Below are 19,833 nucleotides of genomic sequence, written 5' to 3'. Positions count from 1 at the left end.
ACCACTGGATACCTCTGGCTACATAATGTTTATGTACCAAATATTTCTTGCAGATTAATTCGTTTAGCAAAAATATCGCCAAATTTGAATTTCGTTCTGGTGCACCAGAACGAAATTACAACACATTGTCTATGGAGCAGTGTAATACACATAATCATGCATAACTCGCAAACGCAAAATAAGCTTTTTTCGTGGATATCTACTGAAAAATGTCATAAAAAGAGGATGCTAGGACCACGAAATCCTCCTTTAAAGCTTTTTCGGATATAAAATGTATCTTTTAATGACAAAATTGGTGGCGCTATTTAGTTACTGGAAATTACTCTTTCAAGCTTTTAATGCAAATAATTCCTTTTTTTGTTTGATAAAATATGTTTATAAAATTTCCTTGTTGCTTGTTTCACCTATTCCAGCTGTTTTAATGGCAGTATTAATCACACAGCCCTTGCAAATAAAGAAATATGATTTAGGATAAATAGCGCCATCTATAGTTTGCATTTAGTTAATAATGAAGCCAATTCTATATCAAACAACCGTGCCTGCCTACATATAGCCTAGGCCTACCTACATTTTCAGTGGCGTGTCCAGGGGGGGGGGGGGCTTTGGGTGCTGAAGCCCCCCGCACTTTGTTAAAAATCATGTAAAATCAGCCGTTTTTGGTGATTATAGCCATCAAGCCCCCCGCAGGAAAAGATCCTGGACACACCGGTGATTTTGGCCATGTCTAAGGATTTTTTTCTTCAAAACATAGACCCATGTCTAAGGATTTTTCGTGGAAAACCTACCCGTTTGGGCGGCACATCCCCGTAGCGTTTGTATGTGAGTACCCACCCATCCCCACCCCCCGGCCCCACCCGGGGTGTTTATTTTTCGTCTCCTAATGGGAAAATCAGCCGGATCGAGATGTCGCAAAAACGTTCCCGTAGCGATATATGACGCATTTATGAATTATAAATTAGTTTAATTGGAAATAAGAAAAAAATCCTAATTGAAACCACCATATCTCTATAATTTTTCCTTTTTCTGACAAGTTGATCAATAAAACCTTCATATATTATCATTACTTAGATAAAATAATGAAGTAATATGAAAATTAACCTTGAAAAAGATATATTTAAAAAAAATAAGATTAAATTTATAGAATCGCTGATGTAAACATGGTCCGATGTGCACCGCACGTGATTCATCGATTCGCAAGCTCCAAAACTAATTCATAAACATCCACAACACAGAAAGAGAAAGTAGTAGTATTTTGGGCAGCAGTGCGTAGTAAAGAACCTTCCTCGTGGAGATTCAAAACAGATCATAACAATGATGAATTTGGCCTTCATTTGCCTTGTTTTTATATATACAATTAGTCAGGGAGATGCAGGAATACTTTCTCGACGTGTGGACCCAGAAGTTGCAATGGATGCGGTAAGTTTAAATTGGAATTTTGCCCAGTGAATTTTGTTTGAGAAAATCTTAGTACTTGAAATTTTGTTTGATCATATTGTGCTATAAATAGGTGTGTGTGTGTGTGTCAGGTGATATCAGATTTCCATTTATTTGCTACAGACGCACATAAGCTCAACTATAAATCATAAACATGTATTTTTTGCAAATTCATGTGTGAATTTATACTGTGTCATTTGGCTGCAGTCATAACATATTAAATGTCACTGAAAGTTGAATATTTTTTGTGTGCTGTTTTTATGTAGACATGATTGTATAAATAGACAGTTCATAAAATATCCATGTAGATCATGATTTGTGATGTCGATCAGTGTACTAGCTAGCATGGCATGTGTGTGCTTGCTACTTGACCAATCAGCTTGCAGCAGTTCAGGGGTGTGTCATGGGTGTGCATTCAATGCAGCATTTGTTGTGTCACATGACTTGTGTTTTTGTTAAATTCATCATCACATATAAATTATAGGCCTAAATCAGTTATCATTTAAATCAGTTATCATTTATAATATAAAATTGGGGATGGGATCATGGGACTGAGTCCTTCATGTAGTTTATACAGCTAACAAGTTCCTTTTTGGAAACAGAGTTTTTCCAATTTGAAAATTAATGACCTGAGTCCTGATATTATTTACATGGATCGAATCCATGGGTTCCTACAGACTCGTCTGAGGGCCGATGACCGGGCCGATGACACACATTCGATGGGTGTAGATATTATTACTATTAAAATGTTGGCTAGTAGGGGTGGTGCAATAATTATGTGTACCACAAGGTGGTGAATTCTCAATGGTCTGCCAAAATTGCTTGCCCTCCTTTGGCCTTGCCAAAAACCTACCCTCCCCCTTTCAATGTGCCAAAAATTTCATATTTGCATCCCCATATCATATTGGACATAAAAATTATGAAAAGTAGGGGGATGAGGCTGTGGATCATGAAACTTTAACTGACTCTGAGGCTTTGATACTTCTTGTTGGAGGATTTTCATGAATTGGTGAGGGCAAGAGTTTGTTTTTTCAATGCAGAATTGGCATTGCTAACAGCCTGCACCCCCTAAAAAGATATGGGGTGTTTAAAACTGTTAGGGTGGTGATCACCCGAAACACCATGTCCAGGCCTGTTTTTGTTTCTTTCCTTCGTTAGCTTTTCCTGAAAATCACAAGCAAGGGGGACAATGGGGCATTTCCCCCAACTATTTTTCTTGCCCCCCCCCCCCAGTTTGCCCTTCCCCACTTTTGAGGCAAACCCAAAAATGTGTAAATTTCCACTTTTTGTGGCAATTTTGCCCCATCCCCACCTGAAATTCACTTTGCTCCCCCACCGCCCCCCCTGAAAAATTCTTAGTGCCACCACGCCACTCAGCAGCCCCCCTGGCTGTCTCATTGTTGTTTTCTTTGTATAGGGGTGTGTGTGGGTGTGGTGCTGGGGTGTGGGATATTAAATGTCAAGTAGGAACTACTTTAGTGCCAAAGACCAGTGCAGCCGACAAGGGGGTTAACATGGTGCATTACCCCCGGCCCGGGGGTCCTAGGGGGCCCGTAAAAATAAAGAAAACATACCTTAATGGGCCCATAAAAGCAAAGAAAAGAGACCTCAAGGGCCCGTTGACCCCGGGCCCGTAATGGCTCTCGGTGGCACTAGTCCTGCCAAAGACCAATAATTTTGTCCAGATCCCTAGATTTAGACGTTGGTTCTTGAACTTAAAGAGACAAATCAAATCTATATTCTTCCCAATTCCTTTAAGTTGATTGCTGTCAACTGTTGTGATTACATTCAAAAACATATAATTACAATGTATATCAGACCCAGTGTGCCAATCCCGGTGAAAACCAACATGAGTGCATGTTATACAATTGATGGTAACTATAAAAGTGAATCATCAAGTTTCAAAGTTCAAGAAATTTGATCCATGTTATCTGTTGCAAGCTGTGCTATATTATTTGTTCCAATATCATGCCATCATTTGAAGAAATATTGTAATTATTTTATTGAATTGAAATTTTATGAGCATTGATAATACCAGGCTGGAGATCACAAACTATAACTTTAGGAATGCTCAGACTGTTGGCATTTTCAAGAAACTGCTAAAATGCCATCTGTTCCAACAAGCCTATCACACTTGATTTCTTGTGTCTGTCTTTCAGCACCTTTGAACAATTGACTTTTTTGTATATTGGCACTTAATAAATTTTTGTTAGGGTTATACTTGTGTGCAGGGTATACTGGAAATTTTCTGGGGTGTTGATTTTGAAAAAGTGAACTTTTTTGACCAAGAAAGCTTAATAAACTTGACTTTTTTTTTCTTGATATTTTTGCAAATTGCGATATTTTGGGACTTTTAAATTTTTTTGCAAATTTGGGAGCCGCACCCCCAATTGCAACAATGTAATTTGTTTTGTTTGATTTTCCGTCAGACTGAGCTGATAACCAGCAAAGGTTATCCATGTGAGAATCATTTCCCGGTGACCGAAGACGGTTTCATCCTCAACATCCAACGTATTCCATATGGTCGCAACGAAAAAGCGTACACCCCTCGCCCGGTTGTCTTTCTCCAACATGGCCTTATCGCATCGGCTACCAACTGGATCACAAACTTGGCTAATAACAGCTTTGCATTCATCTTAGCTGATGCAGGGTTCGATGTCTGGCTGGGGAATTCCCGCGGGAATAAGTATTCCCAAGGGAATATACATCTACGTCCAGATCAGGATGAGTTCTGGGATTGGAGGTAAGTCTAAAAATTTAAATAGTTTCGCGTCACACTCCCTCTTCACTTTCTGGGATCAGTCCATTTTTTTTCATTTTCAATTTTCATATTAAATTTTAAGTTTTTAATACAATTTTAGTAAAATGTTAATTGCTGATAAACAAGTTTATGAGTCAGCATTAATCACATGCAAGTGATTTTGAGGAAGGTCCGTATGCACAAAACAATTAGACTTAAAAGTTTAATGTAACTTTAGAACTTTTAGGTATTTATACCATCCATCCTGTTAAGCAAATTACAGTTAATGTAAGATGGCTGCCTTTTAATTTTTTGACTTTGAGTAAAGGGTGGCTTTTAAAGGACCTAAGTTGATTTTGTTCATTTGAATTTGGATACTGGAAATCGCTATCAGCATTAGGACTTCATTATGCAATACATGTAGAGACCTAGTATGGGAGCAGGCCAATGGGCACGTTGCATTGTAATTATTGACATGTGACGGACACAGCATTTCAATTAATTAATTCATTAATTAATTGATGTTGATTGATTCATCCAAAATGAGCTGTTTGTATGGAAGTGATTTGTTATAATGCACATCGGAGTGCCTCTCAAATATAGGGTTTTTGGTGACATTGACTTATGACCAACTGATGTACAGTGCCTATCAAAAAAAAAAAAAAAAAAAAAAAGGTGAGGTGTTTATAAATTTTGTAGACATTAATTTTCCACCCAAAACCTCCATATTTATTAGATAATGACCTCTGTGACTGCTTGCTGGTTTACAATACCCCCACTATATTAGTACCGGTAAGTGTTGAAATTGTGAAATATAACATTTTATGTTGCAGTGTCTGTTCCCTGTTTATATTTCTTTTTTTGTGAAAAACTCTTATCAGAATAGACCTTTCGCCTTCACTTTGACTAGCCCCCACTTTGTGCTCATAATTTGTGGTTTGTCAATCCCTGGAGCCCAGGGGGGGGGGGGGCACTCAACACAAATGAACATACGGGTATGCTCCCCCGGAAAGACCCCCCTTTTTGGGTTTCGCAGCTCCGAAAGACCCCCTATATTTGACCAAAATATAGCTCAGAAAGACCCTTGATTTTGATAATTTCAGCTCTAAAAGACCCAAAAATTGCTCATTCCTCATATTTCTTGTTTTTTCAGGCGATTTTCAACCAAAAAATCAAGAAAGACCCTTGATTTTGACTTTTCGCAGCTCCAAAAGACCCCATTTTACTTGTTCACAGCCCGGTTTGCAGCTCAAACACCCCCTTTACAGTACGCCGTCAGCTCCCAAAGACCCACCACTCAAAATTCGGGGAGCATACCCACCAAAATTTTTTGATGTGCCCCCCGGGCCCTGGAGGGGGTGAAGGGGTTTTGAACATGTAGGATGTGTGTCAAGATCTTGAAGTATTTTCACACTGTAGGACAGGCTGATACATTTAAAATCCAAACACCCCTATGGAAGATATGTCCTTAATCTCCCACACAGGAGGAGTAGATTTCAAATTCATTCAGGTAACCCCATTTGATGTTCACACTCCCTTTGTGGGAGATTAAGGTGAATGTCTTCCATAGAGGGTGTATGTTTCATCTGGAATAGCCCATTGCCAAAAACTCAAATTCACTGTCAAGAAATCGCAATGAGTACTTTAATATTTTAATAGTTTTAATTGTCTGCCTATAAAGAGGTGTTGTACCTAATTTTGCTTCCTCATGAAAGAAATATAAGAATTATAGGAAATGTTGCTATCTTTGAGTGAAATTTGTCTTATAGGGTACAAAATGCATTTTTAATTTTCAAATTTTTAATTGATTTATGGTAATTTGTCTCAAGTTACAATATTGTCAAATCACTGTACAGTAGGTTGAAAATTAGAAGTTTTGACTGTCATGGAAATTATTGATTTTGTATTGCTTGTAAAAAGTTTATGAGAAAACAATCTTTTGAAAATTGGGTCATTAATTTCCTGCTTGAAAATGTCCGGTTTCTGTATTTCTCAAACAAAACAAAACAAACTCCAGTGAAATTACTCTCAAAATCTAAATGTGAGCTGCCTCCTGGAAAGAAGCTTTTTTTAGCCTCAACTTCCTGCCTGGGATAGAAACATTTTTCCCAATTCTGTCAGGAAACACCTTGTTGTCTCATAAACTAACTCATTTTGGATGTCTTGTTTTCCCCTCACCTCACAGCTGGGACCAAATGGCCAAGTATGACCTGCCAGCAAGTATTGACTATGCTCTGATGTTTTCCAAACAGAAGCAAGTGTACTATGTAGGCCACTCACAGGGATCCACCATTGGATTTGCTGGCTTCTCACAAAACAAGAATCTAGCAAGCAAGGTAAGTTGGAACAGTGACTGTAATCAGTGAGTGGGGTGACATGGGGCGGGCACCTTGGACTGGGGCGGACATTTTAAAAACGAATTTAGAAGAGCAGCAACGACATCACTTGCATTACGGGCACCTTGGTCTGGGGCGGACATTTTAAAAACAAATTTAGAAGAGCAGCAACGACATCACTTGCATTACATTCCAGATGTTAAATCTACATCATATATATGCAAAATTTGAGGAAATTCGCACAAGTCCATTTTATTTTAGGGCCATTTGTCTATAACTGGTCTTTACATGTAGCCCTATGGAGAGAGTGCCTGTTGAGGGCACTATCTATAACCCCCCATTTTAGGAACAAAAATGTGATTTAAAAAAACCGGACTCATGCGAATTTTCTAAAATTTTGCAGAGTATGTAATCAAGTAGTTCCCCTTCCTGCTCTTCTCCAAAAAAATAAAAAAGTCCTATACCTCAATGATAATGAAAGTGAAACCAAGGTGCGGGTCCCTCAATCTTGTACTTTGTCACCCCTTCCTTTCTTCCGGGGTGTCAAAATACGAAATTGAGAAAGTAATTAATCAGCATACAGAATAAAGCTGTATAATCCTTCAATAGAAGAATTCTGTCAAGGAAAATGCAAATTGTATGAACAAAATCTACACCAATCAGGTCCCTCAAATGCACTTTCGGACTTTGCCGGCACTCAGCCTTGCCCCCCATGGTGCAGAGGTGCAGCAGGCTCAGGGTGTTTATCCCTTGGCCCCCTTTTTCTGACGCTTTTGGCTTGCCAAAAATTATTATTATTTCCCTAAATATTTTTGTTGTTTCTAGAGCATACATTCAGTAGTATTTTCCAGCCAAGTGAATGTAAGTAGAGTTTTGATTAGGGGTCAAGCAACTTTTTTGAATGACCAAATGTTTATCAAGCCACAAATAGTTGACCTTTGCTCACCTTGTCAGCTCTCATCAATATCTTGTACTGAATTGTAGGAAATTACCAATCAATCCTAATGTCTTGAGGGGTGGTGCAATAATTATGTGTACCCCGGGGTGAATTCTCAAAATGGTCTGCCAAAAATCGCTTGCCCCCCTTTGGCCGTGCTAAAAACCTTTGCCCCCCTTTGGCCGTGCAAAAACCTTTGCCCCCTTTTGACGTGCAAAAATCTTTGCCCCCCCCTTACACATGCAAGATTTTGGGGAACCCAATTTAAAACCTTAAATTGTCTTTTACTATAATGCGAGCGAGCGAGCAGGAAATTTTGCATATTTGAACGTGTTCAGAACGCTTTTCCTCACGCCTTTATAGGGCGTAATATAAACGGTGCCCAAAATATCTGTGCCAAAAATTGCTTGCCCCCCCCCTTTCGCCCTGCCAAAAATCGCTTGCCCCCCCTTTCGACCTGCCAAAAAAGCGCCCCCCCCCCCCCTTTTGGCCTGCCAAAAATCTTTGCCCCCCTATAATTCTCCTGAGAGACACATAATTATTGCACCACCCCTGAGCTGCTGGGTAGTGGGTACTGAACCCCATGATTCATTAAATTAGCATTGCCAGTTGAGGCAATTTGGGCTCTTTTTGATAGGTTTCTGTGATCACACTGATTAAAGGAGGATTTTGTGATCCTAGCATCCTCTTTTTATGACTTTTTTCAGTAGATATCCACGAAAAAAGCTTATTTCCAAAATTTCAGTTGATTCCGATTTTGCGTTTGCGAGTTATGCATGATTATGTGTATTACACTGCTCCATAGACAATGTGTTGTAATTTCGTTCTGGTGCACCAGAACGAAATTCAAATTTAGCGTTTTGCTAAACGAATTAATCTGCAAGAAATATTTGGTACATAAACATTATGTAGCCAGAGGTATCCAGTGGTGTAAAAATCTCAACTTTTTTGGGAAAAGTGGGGGATGAGGCTGTGGATCACGAAATGCCCCTTTAAGTTACCACATTGGGCCATGTTTTGTGACAAGTGTGAACAGATGGCAAGCTGCCAAGTTGGGCTACTTTATGACAAATTTGCTGTGGGTTGATAAAATTTTCATTACATAGTGTTGCCAAAGCATCAGTTTTAGAGGCACTTAGGGCTCCTTTTAAGTTCTTAGATTTAATTTCCAAATTGGGCTGTATTGACAAGTGTTGCCATATGTTTTACCATTATATTTTTTAAAATAAAAACTTCTGTTAAGTATGTTGTGATTCCAATTAATGTTATATATTTTTGTAATAATTGCAATATTGGAAAGCCAATATTGTATTAAAATGAAATACTTGGATTTTGATAAACTGCATATAACAGAGAAAAATTACAATTTTCAGATTATTTGATTTGGTCTTTATATGGTACAATTTACAAGTATTTTAAGATTTGATGCATGAAGAAATCAACATTTATATAATGCCAATTTCATTTGAAATTGCAGGGATGTGAAATTTCAGCTTTTAAGCTGATTTCAGCTTTTTTTATTGCTAACATTTACGCGTTTTCTTTTATTTTCAGCCCATATTTGACATTTTTACACTGTTTTTCAGCTTTTGTTAGTAATTCTCAGCTTTTTTGGTCTGAGGCCTCTCACACCCCTGTTGAAGAGAAGTGCGACGTGATGGCATAAAATACAAATTACTTACAAAAATGAGTACACACAACATCAGTGTCCGAAATAAGGAAAATATGGAGGTTGTCCCGAGGACAACTAAAGCATGAATTCTGCTTGTCCTCAAAACATTTTGGTTATCCCCAAAATATATATGTCATGTTTTTGAGTGCAAAGAATCCAAATAGTGGTTGTCCAGGGGATAAGTACTTAGCTCAATATGGTTGTCCCCAGTGATTTTTGGACAAGAGGACAAGAGGATAAGTGCTTATTTCGAACACTGCACAACATTAACTTTTTTAAACATTCTTTAATAGCATATTATTTTCTACTAACATGTATATATATTTTGTGTGTGTTTAGATCAAGCATTTCTTTGCTTTGGGTCCAGTGAGCACAGTTGGACAGATGACCAGTCCACTCAGATTGCTGGCTGATTTCCTACCAGAGATGGAGGTAAGGTTGCATGTCTAATATGCTGGCAGAAACACACTTGGATCCTGATAGGACCAGGCTTAATAAGCAAAAATTATTAACTAGTCGAAAAAGCTGACATAACCAGGGCCGACTACTTAGTCCTAAGGTTTACTAGTCCGAAACAGTGGTGTAGCATTATGGGGGGGTTTAGGGTATGGAAGGCTCCTAATCGATTGCAAAAATTAGAAAATCCCATAGGAAAATTGCAGAAAAATGGCTTGTGCCCCCCAATCAATCAGACCCGGTGCCCCCAATCATGGTCGGTGCCCCCCAATATGATGATCCACGCTACGCCACTGGTCTGAAAGTTAGGGTAAGGGTTATAGTAAACTTATGGACTAGTGACTGTTATGACTAGCAGGACCTTAGAAATAGTGGATGTATGGTATACATTGTATACCCTTATTGACCGCATGACCATTACCACTACCTATATTTGTTTAATAAGCGTTATTGAGGTAGATATGGGACCAGGATTTTCATTAATGAATGCGTACAAAATCTTGATGAGGTGCACATTCAATTATTGCAATATTTAATATAAAAATACCTGATATTTCGCAAAAAAATTAATTACTACATGTAGAGTTGTTGAGATCTTATTTATTGTATTAGTAGTAGTTACTAAAAAGTGTAGACAAAATGTTTGGTCTCTACCCCCCCCCCCAAGATTCTTAAGCATCCTGGCAAAAAACAATTTGGTCAACAGTGAAATGGAGACACACATTGTTTTAAAAAAGGTTTTCCAAAATTATTTTTAAAAAATTACCCCTGAGCAATGTGTTATACCCTTCACAATGGGAAATGTACAAAAAATTGAACATACCCCTTCAGCAAAATGCTCAAAGAAATCCCTGTATGTGACAATGTGTGCGTATCTGAATACTGTGTTGGCTTTCTCAACATTTGTCACCTTTTTTTCTTATGACAGTTTGTATTTAAGCTATTAGGTGTTCAAGATTTCATGCCAAGCAATGCAGTCACCCAATGGTTTGCAAGTGACGTCTGCTCAGGAGGCCATGCTTCTCTCTTCTGCTCCAACATCATATTTGTCTTGTGTGGTTATGATGAAAAGAATCTCAACATGGTAAGTCAAATACCATATTTCGTCAAATAGTCGCCCCCCCTCAAATAAACGCCACCCACCACTTTTTTCAACCAAGATGTTTCAAAAATGCTGATATTTCCATGCTATCTTGTGTAGTAAGCTTACCAAGTTACACACATGGTCGATAATAGTGTCAATAATTGGCGAAAATCTGGATCAGAAACCCGGAAGTGAGCCATTTTAGCGTGTGTTTTTAGTTTACCTAAAGATTTTAACTGGAATTATCATTCTAAAATTGACCTTGAATAAACGCCCCCCTTGGGAAAATGTAACGCCCCCGGGAGTGTTTATTTGACGAAATACGGTACACAATTTCATCTTTATCGGAGCTACAAGGTTCAATCACTAGGGCAGCCAGCGATAATAGGGTTCAGTGCAAAATTGCAGAATATTATTTAGAGAAAGGGCACCTTTAACCAAACTTTCTCAAAATTCATTGTACCTGGAATGTGCTCCTTTTTTCTCCTTTTCTTGTAACAAATTTATAGCAATAAGCCAAATTGAGTTATCGTCAACACATTAATGTGCTTCTACAGATGTAGATGTGGTGGATCTTTATCATCTTTCAATGCTATTAACTATTTTAAACTGTTAGGTAGGCGGTTTTGGTAGTTCACAGCATCTTACGAATGGTAGTGAGCTTTGGCAAAAACTGCATTGCTTAATTCATAACGAGATATCACAGATATACTTTTATAGGTGCTGCGGTTCTTGAGTTACGTTGTAAAGAGGGCTGAAACAACAACACTTTTGTAAAACGTACGGTAACTCATTAACAACAATAAATTAAGCAAGTTTGCAAAATATATGATTTGTATGATGAACTTTTGCAAAACATCATGGTGTTATTTTTCAATAAAATATTGATCTATATAATGAAAATTGATTTGTAGGTTGCTTCGACCAACAATACCTCGTCTACCCTTAAGAATATGATTTTGTATACCAGGAAACTGGAATATTACTGTGCTACAAGGCTCTCAAAGTTAAATATTCATTTCAACAAATGGGTGCCTATTGAATCATGGAGTGAACCTTCTGATTAATTGTGTTCTGTGTAAAGAGTCATCATGTGAATATTGCATCATAGCTTACATCATGTGGTTTTTTTTTTTGTTCTTGTCTTGTTATGTTTTTTTATTTTGTGTGCAAGAGATAATAAATGCTCGGTTTATGGCACTAAGAATTTAAAAAAAACACATTGTGCTCATGGAGCACTGTGTGTTGACAATAACTCAATTAATCGTAGCAATAATGTGAAGTATATTAACATTCTTATGATATATTTTTCAACCTCTTCGTTTATTCATCAGACTCGTATTCCAGTGTACTTCTCTCACTGTCCATCAGGAACATCCGTCCAAGACATGATCCACTTTGCTCAGGTAGGCAGTTAATTATATACAGGGTTCCCTGCCTACCACTCAGGTAAGCACTTAATTATATACAGGGTTCCCTGCCTACCACTCAGGTAGACACTCGATTATATACAGGGTTCCCTGCCTACCACTCAGGTAGACACTCGATTATATACAGGGTTCCCTGCCTACCACTCAGGTAGGCACTCGATTATATACAGGGTTCCCTGCCTACCACTCAGGTTGGCACTTAATTATATACAGGATTCCCTGCCTACCACTCAGGTTGGCACTCGATTATATACAGGGTTCCCTGCCTACCACTCAGGTTGGCACTCGATTATATACAGGGTTCCCTGCCTACCACTCAGGTTGGCACTTAATTATATACAGGGTTCCCTGCCTACCACTCAGGTTGGCACTTAATTATATACAGGATTCCCTGCCTACCACTCAGGTTGGCACTCGATTATATACAGGGTTCCCTGCCTACCACTCAGGTAGACACTCGATTATATACAGGGTTCCCTGCCTACCACTCAGGTAGACACTCGATTATATACAGGGTTCCCTGCCTACCACTCAGGTAGACACTCGATTATATACAGGGTTCCCTGCCTACCACTCAGGTTGGCACTTAATTATATACAGGATTCCCTGCCTACCACTCAGGTTGGCACTCGATTATATACAGGGTTCCCTGCCTACCACTCAGGTTGGCACTCGATTATATACAGGGTTCCCTGCCTACCACTCAGGTTGGCACTTAATTATATACAGGGTTCCCTGCCTACCACTCAGGTTGGCACTTAATTATATACAGGATTCCCTGCCTACCACTCAGGTTGGCACTCGATTATATACAGGGTTCCCTGCCTACCACTCAGGTAGACACTCGATTATATACAGGGTTCCCTGCCTACCACTCAGGTAGACACTCGATTATATACAGGGTTCCCTGCCTACCACTCCGGTTGGCACTCGATTGTATACAGGGTTCCCTGCCTACCACTCCGGTTGGCACTCGATTATATACAGGATTCCCTGGCACTCAGGTAGGCACTGCACTCAATTATAAACAGGGTTCCCTTCCTACCACTCAGGGGAAAATGAAAATATATTTTAACAGACGGGCAAAAACAGGGAATAATGATAAACCCATGGTAATGTGGAAATATTTTTCATGAAATTTTGGAAATTTGTCAGGGAATTTTGTTTTTGTGAAATGCTGGGAACCCGAATATACCAGCGAGGGATTTCACTATTCCCAATTTCCCATAATGCAATATAATTATATTTTGCCATATATTTCTGGCATCTGCTATATACAAACTATGTTGGTTTGTGTTGTAGAATTTTGAATTCACTTCCATTCTCATACTACCCAATGGCAATATATAAGGTTTAATATATACGCTAAGGTATACAGAACTGGGAGTTTCGTATTTGAATTCCTTGACAAACTTTCGAAGAAGTTTTGTTAAGGGAGCAAAGTTAACAGAATGTGCAGCATATAATGGTTGATCATGACACCTTTTGTATGAATGCCTCTTATTATGCCGCAGATGGTGAACTCAGGAAAATTCCAGATGTATGACTATGGATCTGAGGAGAAGAATATGGAGAGATACAATCAGGTAAGGTCATGACATGGGTCAAAGGTTAACCCTCATATTGATAAATTCCAGTCCCAAGAATAGCAGCATTTAATGGGCTATTCCAGTTGAAATCTATACGCCCCCTATGGAAGACCCTCATATGGTGTACAGATTTCAAATGGAGTCGCCCATACCTATTTGAAATTCACACTCCCTGTGTGGAAGATTATTAAGATGATGTCTTCCATAAGGGTGTATGGATGGCAACAGGAATAGCCCAGTGGACTAACTTTTGGCCTTTGTATGCTCTCAGCCTCAGGCTATTCCGCTACCCCAGGCCTCTACCTAAGGCCCACATCTCATCCGGGTTGCCCCTAAATCAGGGATTGGCAACACTGCTGCGGGCCATAGCAAATAAAAAATTATGGGGTTGATTTGGAGGAAATATGATGACTGAACTTTTCATCCAAAGTCAGTATTAATTTTTCAAGTAAAGTTTATGATGCAATATAAATTGCTCCTTTTTGTCAAGCTAACTGCTTGACAAAATCATTGACACATACTCGCACTCTCGCAGCGTTAGAATTTGGAAACTTTTGGAAGTCTTGGCAAGGTTACCAAAAATAAAAACACTTAAACCAGGCACATTCAAACTTTCTAAAAGGGTCTCGTAGGCTTCATAAAATTTGCCGGTGGGTCGTATATAGGTTACCAATTTCTGCCCCAGATGAAAATACCTTTATTCATGTCAGCTGCATGATAGAAAGTCAATTTTTATTTTTCCCACTTTTGGGCTATTCTGTTGAAATGATACCTGCATAAGATTTTTTTTTTAAATCCACAGAGGGGGGTATGTTTTTCAAGTGGAATTGGCCAGGGTCAGTGATTTTAAAACCCATACTCCCCTTGTATATGGTTTACCTATATCTTCTATAACAGCAATGAGTATTTCAAATGGATGTGACCCAATTGTCTATTCTATTCGAAACCCATTATACTCCCTCTGTGGAAGGGGGAGTATTTCAAAGGGGATAGCCCATTGTATCATGCACTGATGTCCTTCAACTAATTCCTCTTCATGATAAAAATCACACAAATAATTCTATTTTTTCATTTCACAGACTACGCCACCACTATATGACGCATCCAAAATGACAGTTCCCGTCTCACTCTACTGGGGCGGTCAAGATTGGCTAGCTGACCCCAGCGACGTCCTTCAACTCATTCCTCAACTGACCAACATCCGTAACAATGTGGAGCTGAAGGATTACGACCATCTTGATTTCCTGTGGGGAATGGATGCAACAAAGAGAGTCTATCAGCCAATCATCAACGAAATCCTGAAGATGGAGAGAGAGACGGAAGCGTGGTTGGCGAATAACTTGGATGAAAGCGGAAATGGATCTGACTCATGGGTGCATGATAACAACGTCATATTTTAGATGCAGTAATGAGGGTTTGTACAGGAACATTGTGCTATTTCAGTTGAAATCCATACACCCCCTATGGAAGACATGTCCTTAATCTCCCACATAAGGAGTGTGAATTATATAACGGGGTTACCTGAATGTGTGACACCATTTGAAATCTACACCCCTTAATGTGATGTCTTCGATGGGGGGTGGATATCAACTGGAATACCCAATTACCCATGGGCAATCCTTGAATTTAGATATTAAATTTCAAGGTCTTGAAAGTGTGTGGACTTGTGAAACGTCTTTGAAGGTCCAAGAAGTTTGAATGAAAAGAATTCAATATAATATCTAGAATATGACTCAGTGCAGAAAGATGACTCAGTGCAGGAAGATGTATAGCCAGTAGTTGCTGTGTGTGATTTTGCCTGTGATATAATTTATACAGTTTTCTGCAGCTGAGCAAGTGAGCCATTGATCAAAGCATGCAAGTTACTTAATGTATATATGTTTATGTATGGTCTTTGAAAATTGCATTTTACAGAGACAAGTTTTACATTTGTACCAATTTAATACTGATACTCTGTAAAAGCACACTGTAATTGTACTTGTGAATGTAAATCTTAAATGTCATAATAGTAACCAAAATGGATGTTTTCAACTTCAGTTTCAAAAACATGCATTGCAGTGTCATGGTAGTGTCCTCACATAGGGTGGTCCAAATGCTTGTCAACTCTACGCACTGTTGCCATTTATGACCAACCAGGGTTCACAGTTTGCTCTCAAATAAGCGGGTCCACTTTTTTATGCTGGACCCATTCAGTTCCCATTTAGTTGAAATTTGCGGGTCCCAAATTGATTTTTGTGGGTCCAAATTGTACTTATGTACTGAAACTTCATAAACACCGGAAATGTATTTTCAGTACTGGCATAAACGATAAATATGAAAGTATGCAGAATTCGGCACCCAAAACTTACCAAAGTCGAGTCAAACTACTGGGTAAAAAGAGACTTTCCGCGATCGGCCGACTTTCTCATAAAGAACTACAATTACTACCTAATAACATGCACTACTTTAATCATCTAATTATTTTGTTATTTTGTTATATTTGCTCGGTTGAAATATACAACTACCGCATAAAAAGCGTGTTTTCAGCGATGTCACCAGGAATTAACCCTGTTTTGTTGACAGTATTATTGTAACATAATATTTGCACGATCCGAAAAAAATATCGCAAGTCAACCTCTTCCACAGTTCCCCTCGTATCACTGATCAAATATCTGTGCATGAAATAGCGATGAGGTGTGTATCATGTTGCAGCGATATTTGTAATTGTACATGTATGTAATTTATGAATGAAAAGTTGTTTAAAAATGTGCTGTGAGTGTGAGCCGATTGAGAGCAGAGTTATCGCACAATGACGATCTATGATGACATTTTCTATTTCTTGGATGGGATTTTTCCGGGTCCAAGCACAGCCTGCTGGACCCATTCAGGTTACATAATCTTACTTTTTCCGGGTCCAGTGAGTTCAAAAAGCGTCCTGGACGCGAAAACTCGATAAACTGTGAACCCTGTGACCAACCTATGTAAGGTTATACCGTGTGTTGCAATGGCAATAATACTTAACCAAAAATAACATCCTGAAGAAAAAACAGAAAAAGAAGAAAAAAATTGAAAAATAATGTCAGGATCAATCTGTTGTATTTTGTAAACAAATTCATGTACAGAACGCACAAATGTAAAAAAAAAGAGAAGAAAAGTGAAGATGACTTCCGATAAATTGGTCTTATGCACGACAGTATATGTATATTTGGGCAATTCCAAGCAAAAGTGGACATGACTCAAAAAAATAAAATTGCCAATATATATTTCTTTTAACTTTTATATTATTCCAAACGGATGTAAGGTTCAAGTTATAAACTTTTTTCGCATTTTTCTAACATTTTGGTTTTTTTTAAAAAGTTTCTTTGGGGAGTGTATTTTAAGTGAAAAACTCCTGTTCAACTTAGATATTTTCCAAGTGGGCCTATTTTATTAAACATGGGCACTTTTCTTTTAAATTTGATACATTTTATATCTCTGAAATATGGTCTTCAAGAAACATCCAACATATTTTAAATAATCCCCCACTAATTTTTTTCTTTCATTGCATTTTCATAGCACTAAATATGGCGTAGCACGAGTTACCGAAAGATGCATTTTTTTATATATTTTCAAAATGTTGGCAATGTAATTGATGCCACTTATTATTTTCCTTACTACTAGTAGTGCCTTGAGTAAAAATAAGAAATTAATATACAAAACACTATCCATCACATAATAATGACCCATTAAAAACTGTAGCACGAGTTACCAGTAGCACGAGTTACCGATGTAGCACGAGTTACCATAGCCCACTTCCCCCTGTACCAGCAAAGGTAATGCAAAATCTACCACTTGGCAGCAATAGAGGATCTCCCAACTACATGAATATGCATTTATATGTGACCATGGTATTGGTAACTATTTTTTTTCTTTCATTGCATTTTCATAGCACTAAATATGGCGTAGCACGAGTTACCGAAAGATGCATTTTTTTATATATTTTCAAAATGTTGGCAATTTAATTGATGCCACTTATTATTTTCCTTCTACTAGTAGTGCCTTGAGTAAAAATAAGAAATTAATATACAAAACACTATCCATCACATAATAATGACCCATTTAAAACTGTAGCACGAGTTACCAGTAGCACGAGTTACCGATGTAGCACGAGTTACCATAGCCCACTTCCCCCTGTACCAGCAAAGGTAATGCAAAATCTACCACTTGGCAGCAATAGAGGATCTCCCAACTACATGAATATGCATTTATATGTGACCATGATATTGGTAACAGCTTTCTAGCAGCAGTGTAGCCAGTGTGGGGGGAGGGGCAGCCTGCCCCATGACAAACTAGAATTATGCAGTTAAGTAATTAAGGTGCCCATACACACACACACACACAAAAGTGTGTAAATAACAAAGGTTTGTAAATAAAAATAATATGCAATATGCAAATAAGCTCATTAATATTCATAAATATGCAAATAACATGACACAAAATTATACAGCACATCAGGCCACCATATCCGACCAAACCAAGTTTGAAGTTGATTGGTTATTGTGTTTATAATGCTGCAAAGTGGATTAATGAAAATGTAGGCAAAATTTGTAAATATAAGCTCATTAATATTCATAAATATGCAAAAAACATAACACAAAACTACACAGCACATCAAGCCACCATTATTCTATCACCATACCGGTACCAAGTTTGTACGGTAGTTATAAAGTGTTGGAGCTGTACAGTGGATTAATGAATTTGCTTCCGCCCGGACAGCCAAACAAAGAAACAAACAAACAACCAGGCAACCACACATGTGTGGGGCCAAAAATTAAAGAGAAAAGTGACCTCCTGTCATGCAGGAAAATTAAAGTAAAAATATGGAAGGCAAAGATAGAGATAAGATTCAAGGAGCCAGTTTCCACCCCGATCATGTGCCAAAATAGTGTAAATTTATTTATACCAAATTTTTGCACACACCAATAAAGTCCTTTTTTTTAAGCTCAAAGACTTAACATTGTACAGTCCCTCTAAAAAAACATGCTATTTAGCATATATCCCACTATCAATACCTGGTCAAAATGATGCAACCAAAATTTTTAGCCCTCCACCCCCTAGGATCTAGCCTAAGACCAATCAATTAATATGGGCCTCATGGAAGAACAGAGGATACCTTAAAACATCCACTGAATGAGTAACCGAGGCAAAAGAAGAAATAAAACAAACAAAATAGATACTGGAAATCCTGAGATTAACAGCCACAGTGACATTGTTGATACTGAGATTTGTATAGTTCTGAGATTTGTATTGGAAATTGGTTTGTTGTTGAGTGTAATGAGGCTCATTTTCCAGCTTAGTGAAGTGATTGAAATCGGGCAAACTAGAGTATTTGCACCAAGCAGGAAATGGTCTCAACCAAAAGATGACCAAACATTCTATAACTCAGAAAGCAATTTTTAAAAAACTTACAGAGCAAATAACCATGAACATTACAAGTTTTGTGAGGGAATTTAGAGTCAAATAACATGGAAGTATAAGTTTTATCAATTGTTGACTGTTCAATTTAACTGTTTAAATTTAAGCCCTAGAATAAAATATCCAAACAGGATCAAGCAAGGCGTATAAGTAACGCTGGGATGTTTGTATGTAATGTGTGTGGTACATTGTATGCTGGTACATACACTGAATAGTGTTATTTGTACATAGATGGGTTATTTGGGGGGTTATTTGTACATAGATTGAGTTATTAGATCATTACACCAGTTGTTGAGGAATTGTTATAAAAAAAAAAAGACATTTAGATGAACAATGCCATTTTATATATGGCCGGACAAACTGTAGCACGAGTTACCGTAGCACGAGTTACCATGTTTTTTGCCAGTCAATGTAAAACTATGAGGGGCACAACTTTTTAAGGTATACCAAAACAAACCTTATTATAGCAATTACTTATCATATAATCAATAAGGCTTTAGTGTTTTTTGTTTTAGCACACCATCAAAATAAAAATGAGTGATTTTTAAGCATGTCCTCTGCTCGTAGCACGAAGTTACCGATTTTACAGCTGTCCCATACATACAAAAGTTGATATCCTGAATTAGCAATACTATGAGGATCTAGCCTTGAATGTTGGGTATTAAAATACAAAAAATACAGATTCCAATCAAATCAATTTAAAAGCTGGAGCACAAAGTATG

The 19,833-nt window shown here is 38.0% G+C and overlaps 1 protein-coding gene across 1 annotated transcript; it reads left to right on the top strand.

Annotated features, from left to right (window-relative positions):
• The first annotated feature begins 1,195 nt into the window (after positions 1-1,195).
• Positions 1,196-15,269, top strand: LOC140138857 (gastric triacylglycerol lipase-like). Its single transcript, XM_072160636.1, has 8 exons — positions 1,196-1,416; positions 3,864-4,177; positions 6,360-6,510; positions 9,459-9,551; positions 10,504-10,659; positions 11,994-12,065; positions 13,604-13,675; positions 14,758-15,269. Exons 1-8 carry the CDS (start codon positions 1,312-1,314, stop codon positions 15,076-15,078), a joined length of 1,284 nt encoding a protein of 427 aa, XP_072016737.1. The 5' UTR covers positions 1,196-1,311; the 3' UTR covers positions 15,079-15,269.
• Positions 15,270-19,833: the final 4,564 nt, after the last annotated feature.

This window comes from Amphiura filiformis, chromosome 18 (genome assembly GCF_039555335.1).
Source record: "Amphiura filiformis chromosome 18, Afil_fr2py, whole genome shotgun sequence".
Classification (NCBI taxonomy): domain Eukaryota; kingdom Metazoa; phylum Echinodermata; class Ophiuroidea; order Amphilepidida; family Amphiuridae; genus Amphiura; species Amphiura filiformis.
This window is presented reverse-complemented; position numbering and strand designations above follow the sequence as displayed.

What these genes read in the sequence shown, in the direction of transcription:
- LOC140138857 (XM_072160636.1), top strand. Translation starts at nt 1,312, where the DNA reads ATGATGAATTTGGCCTTCATTTGCCTTGTTTTTATATATACAATTAGT. An exon ending in GATGAGTTCTGGGATTGGAG is followed by an intron (nt 4,178 to 6,359) that starts GTAAGTCTAAAA and finishes CTCACCTCACAG; the next exon opens with CTGGGACCAAATGGCCAAGT. An exon ending in ATGAAAAGAATCTCAACATG is followed by an intron (nt 10,660 to 11,993) that starts GTAAGTCAAATA and finishes TTTATTCATCAG; the next exon opens with ACTCGTATTCCAGTGTACTT.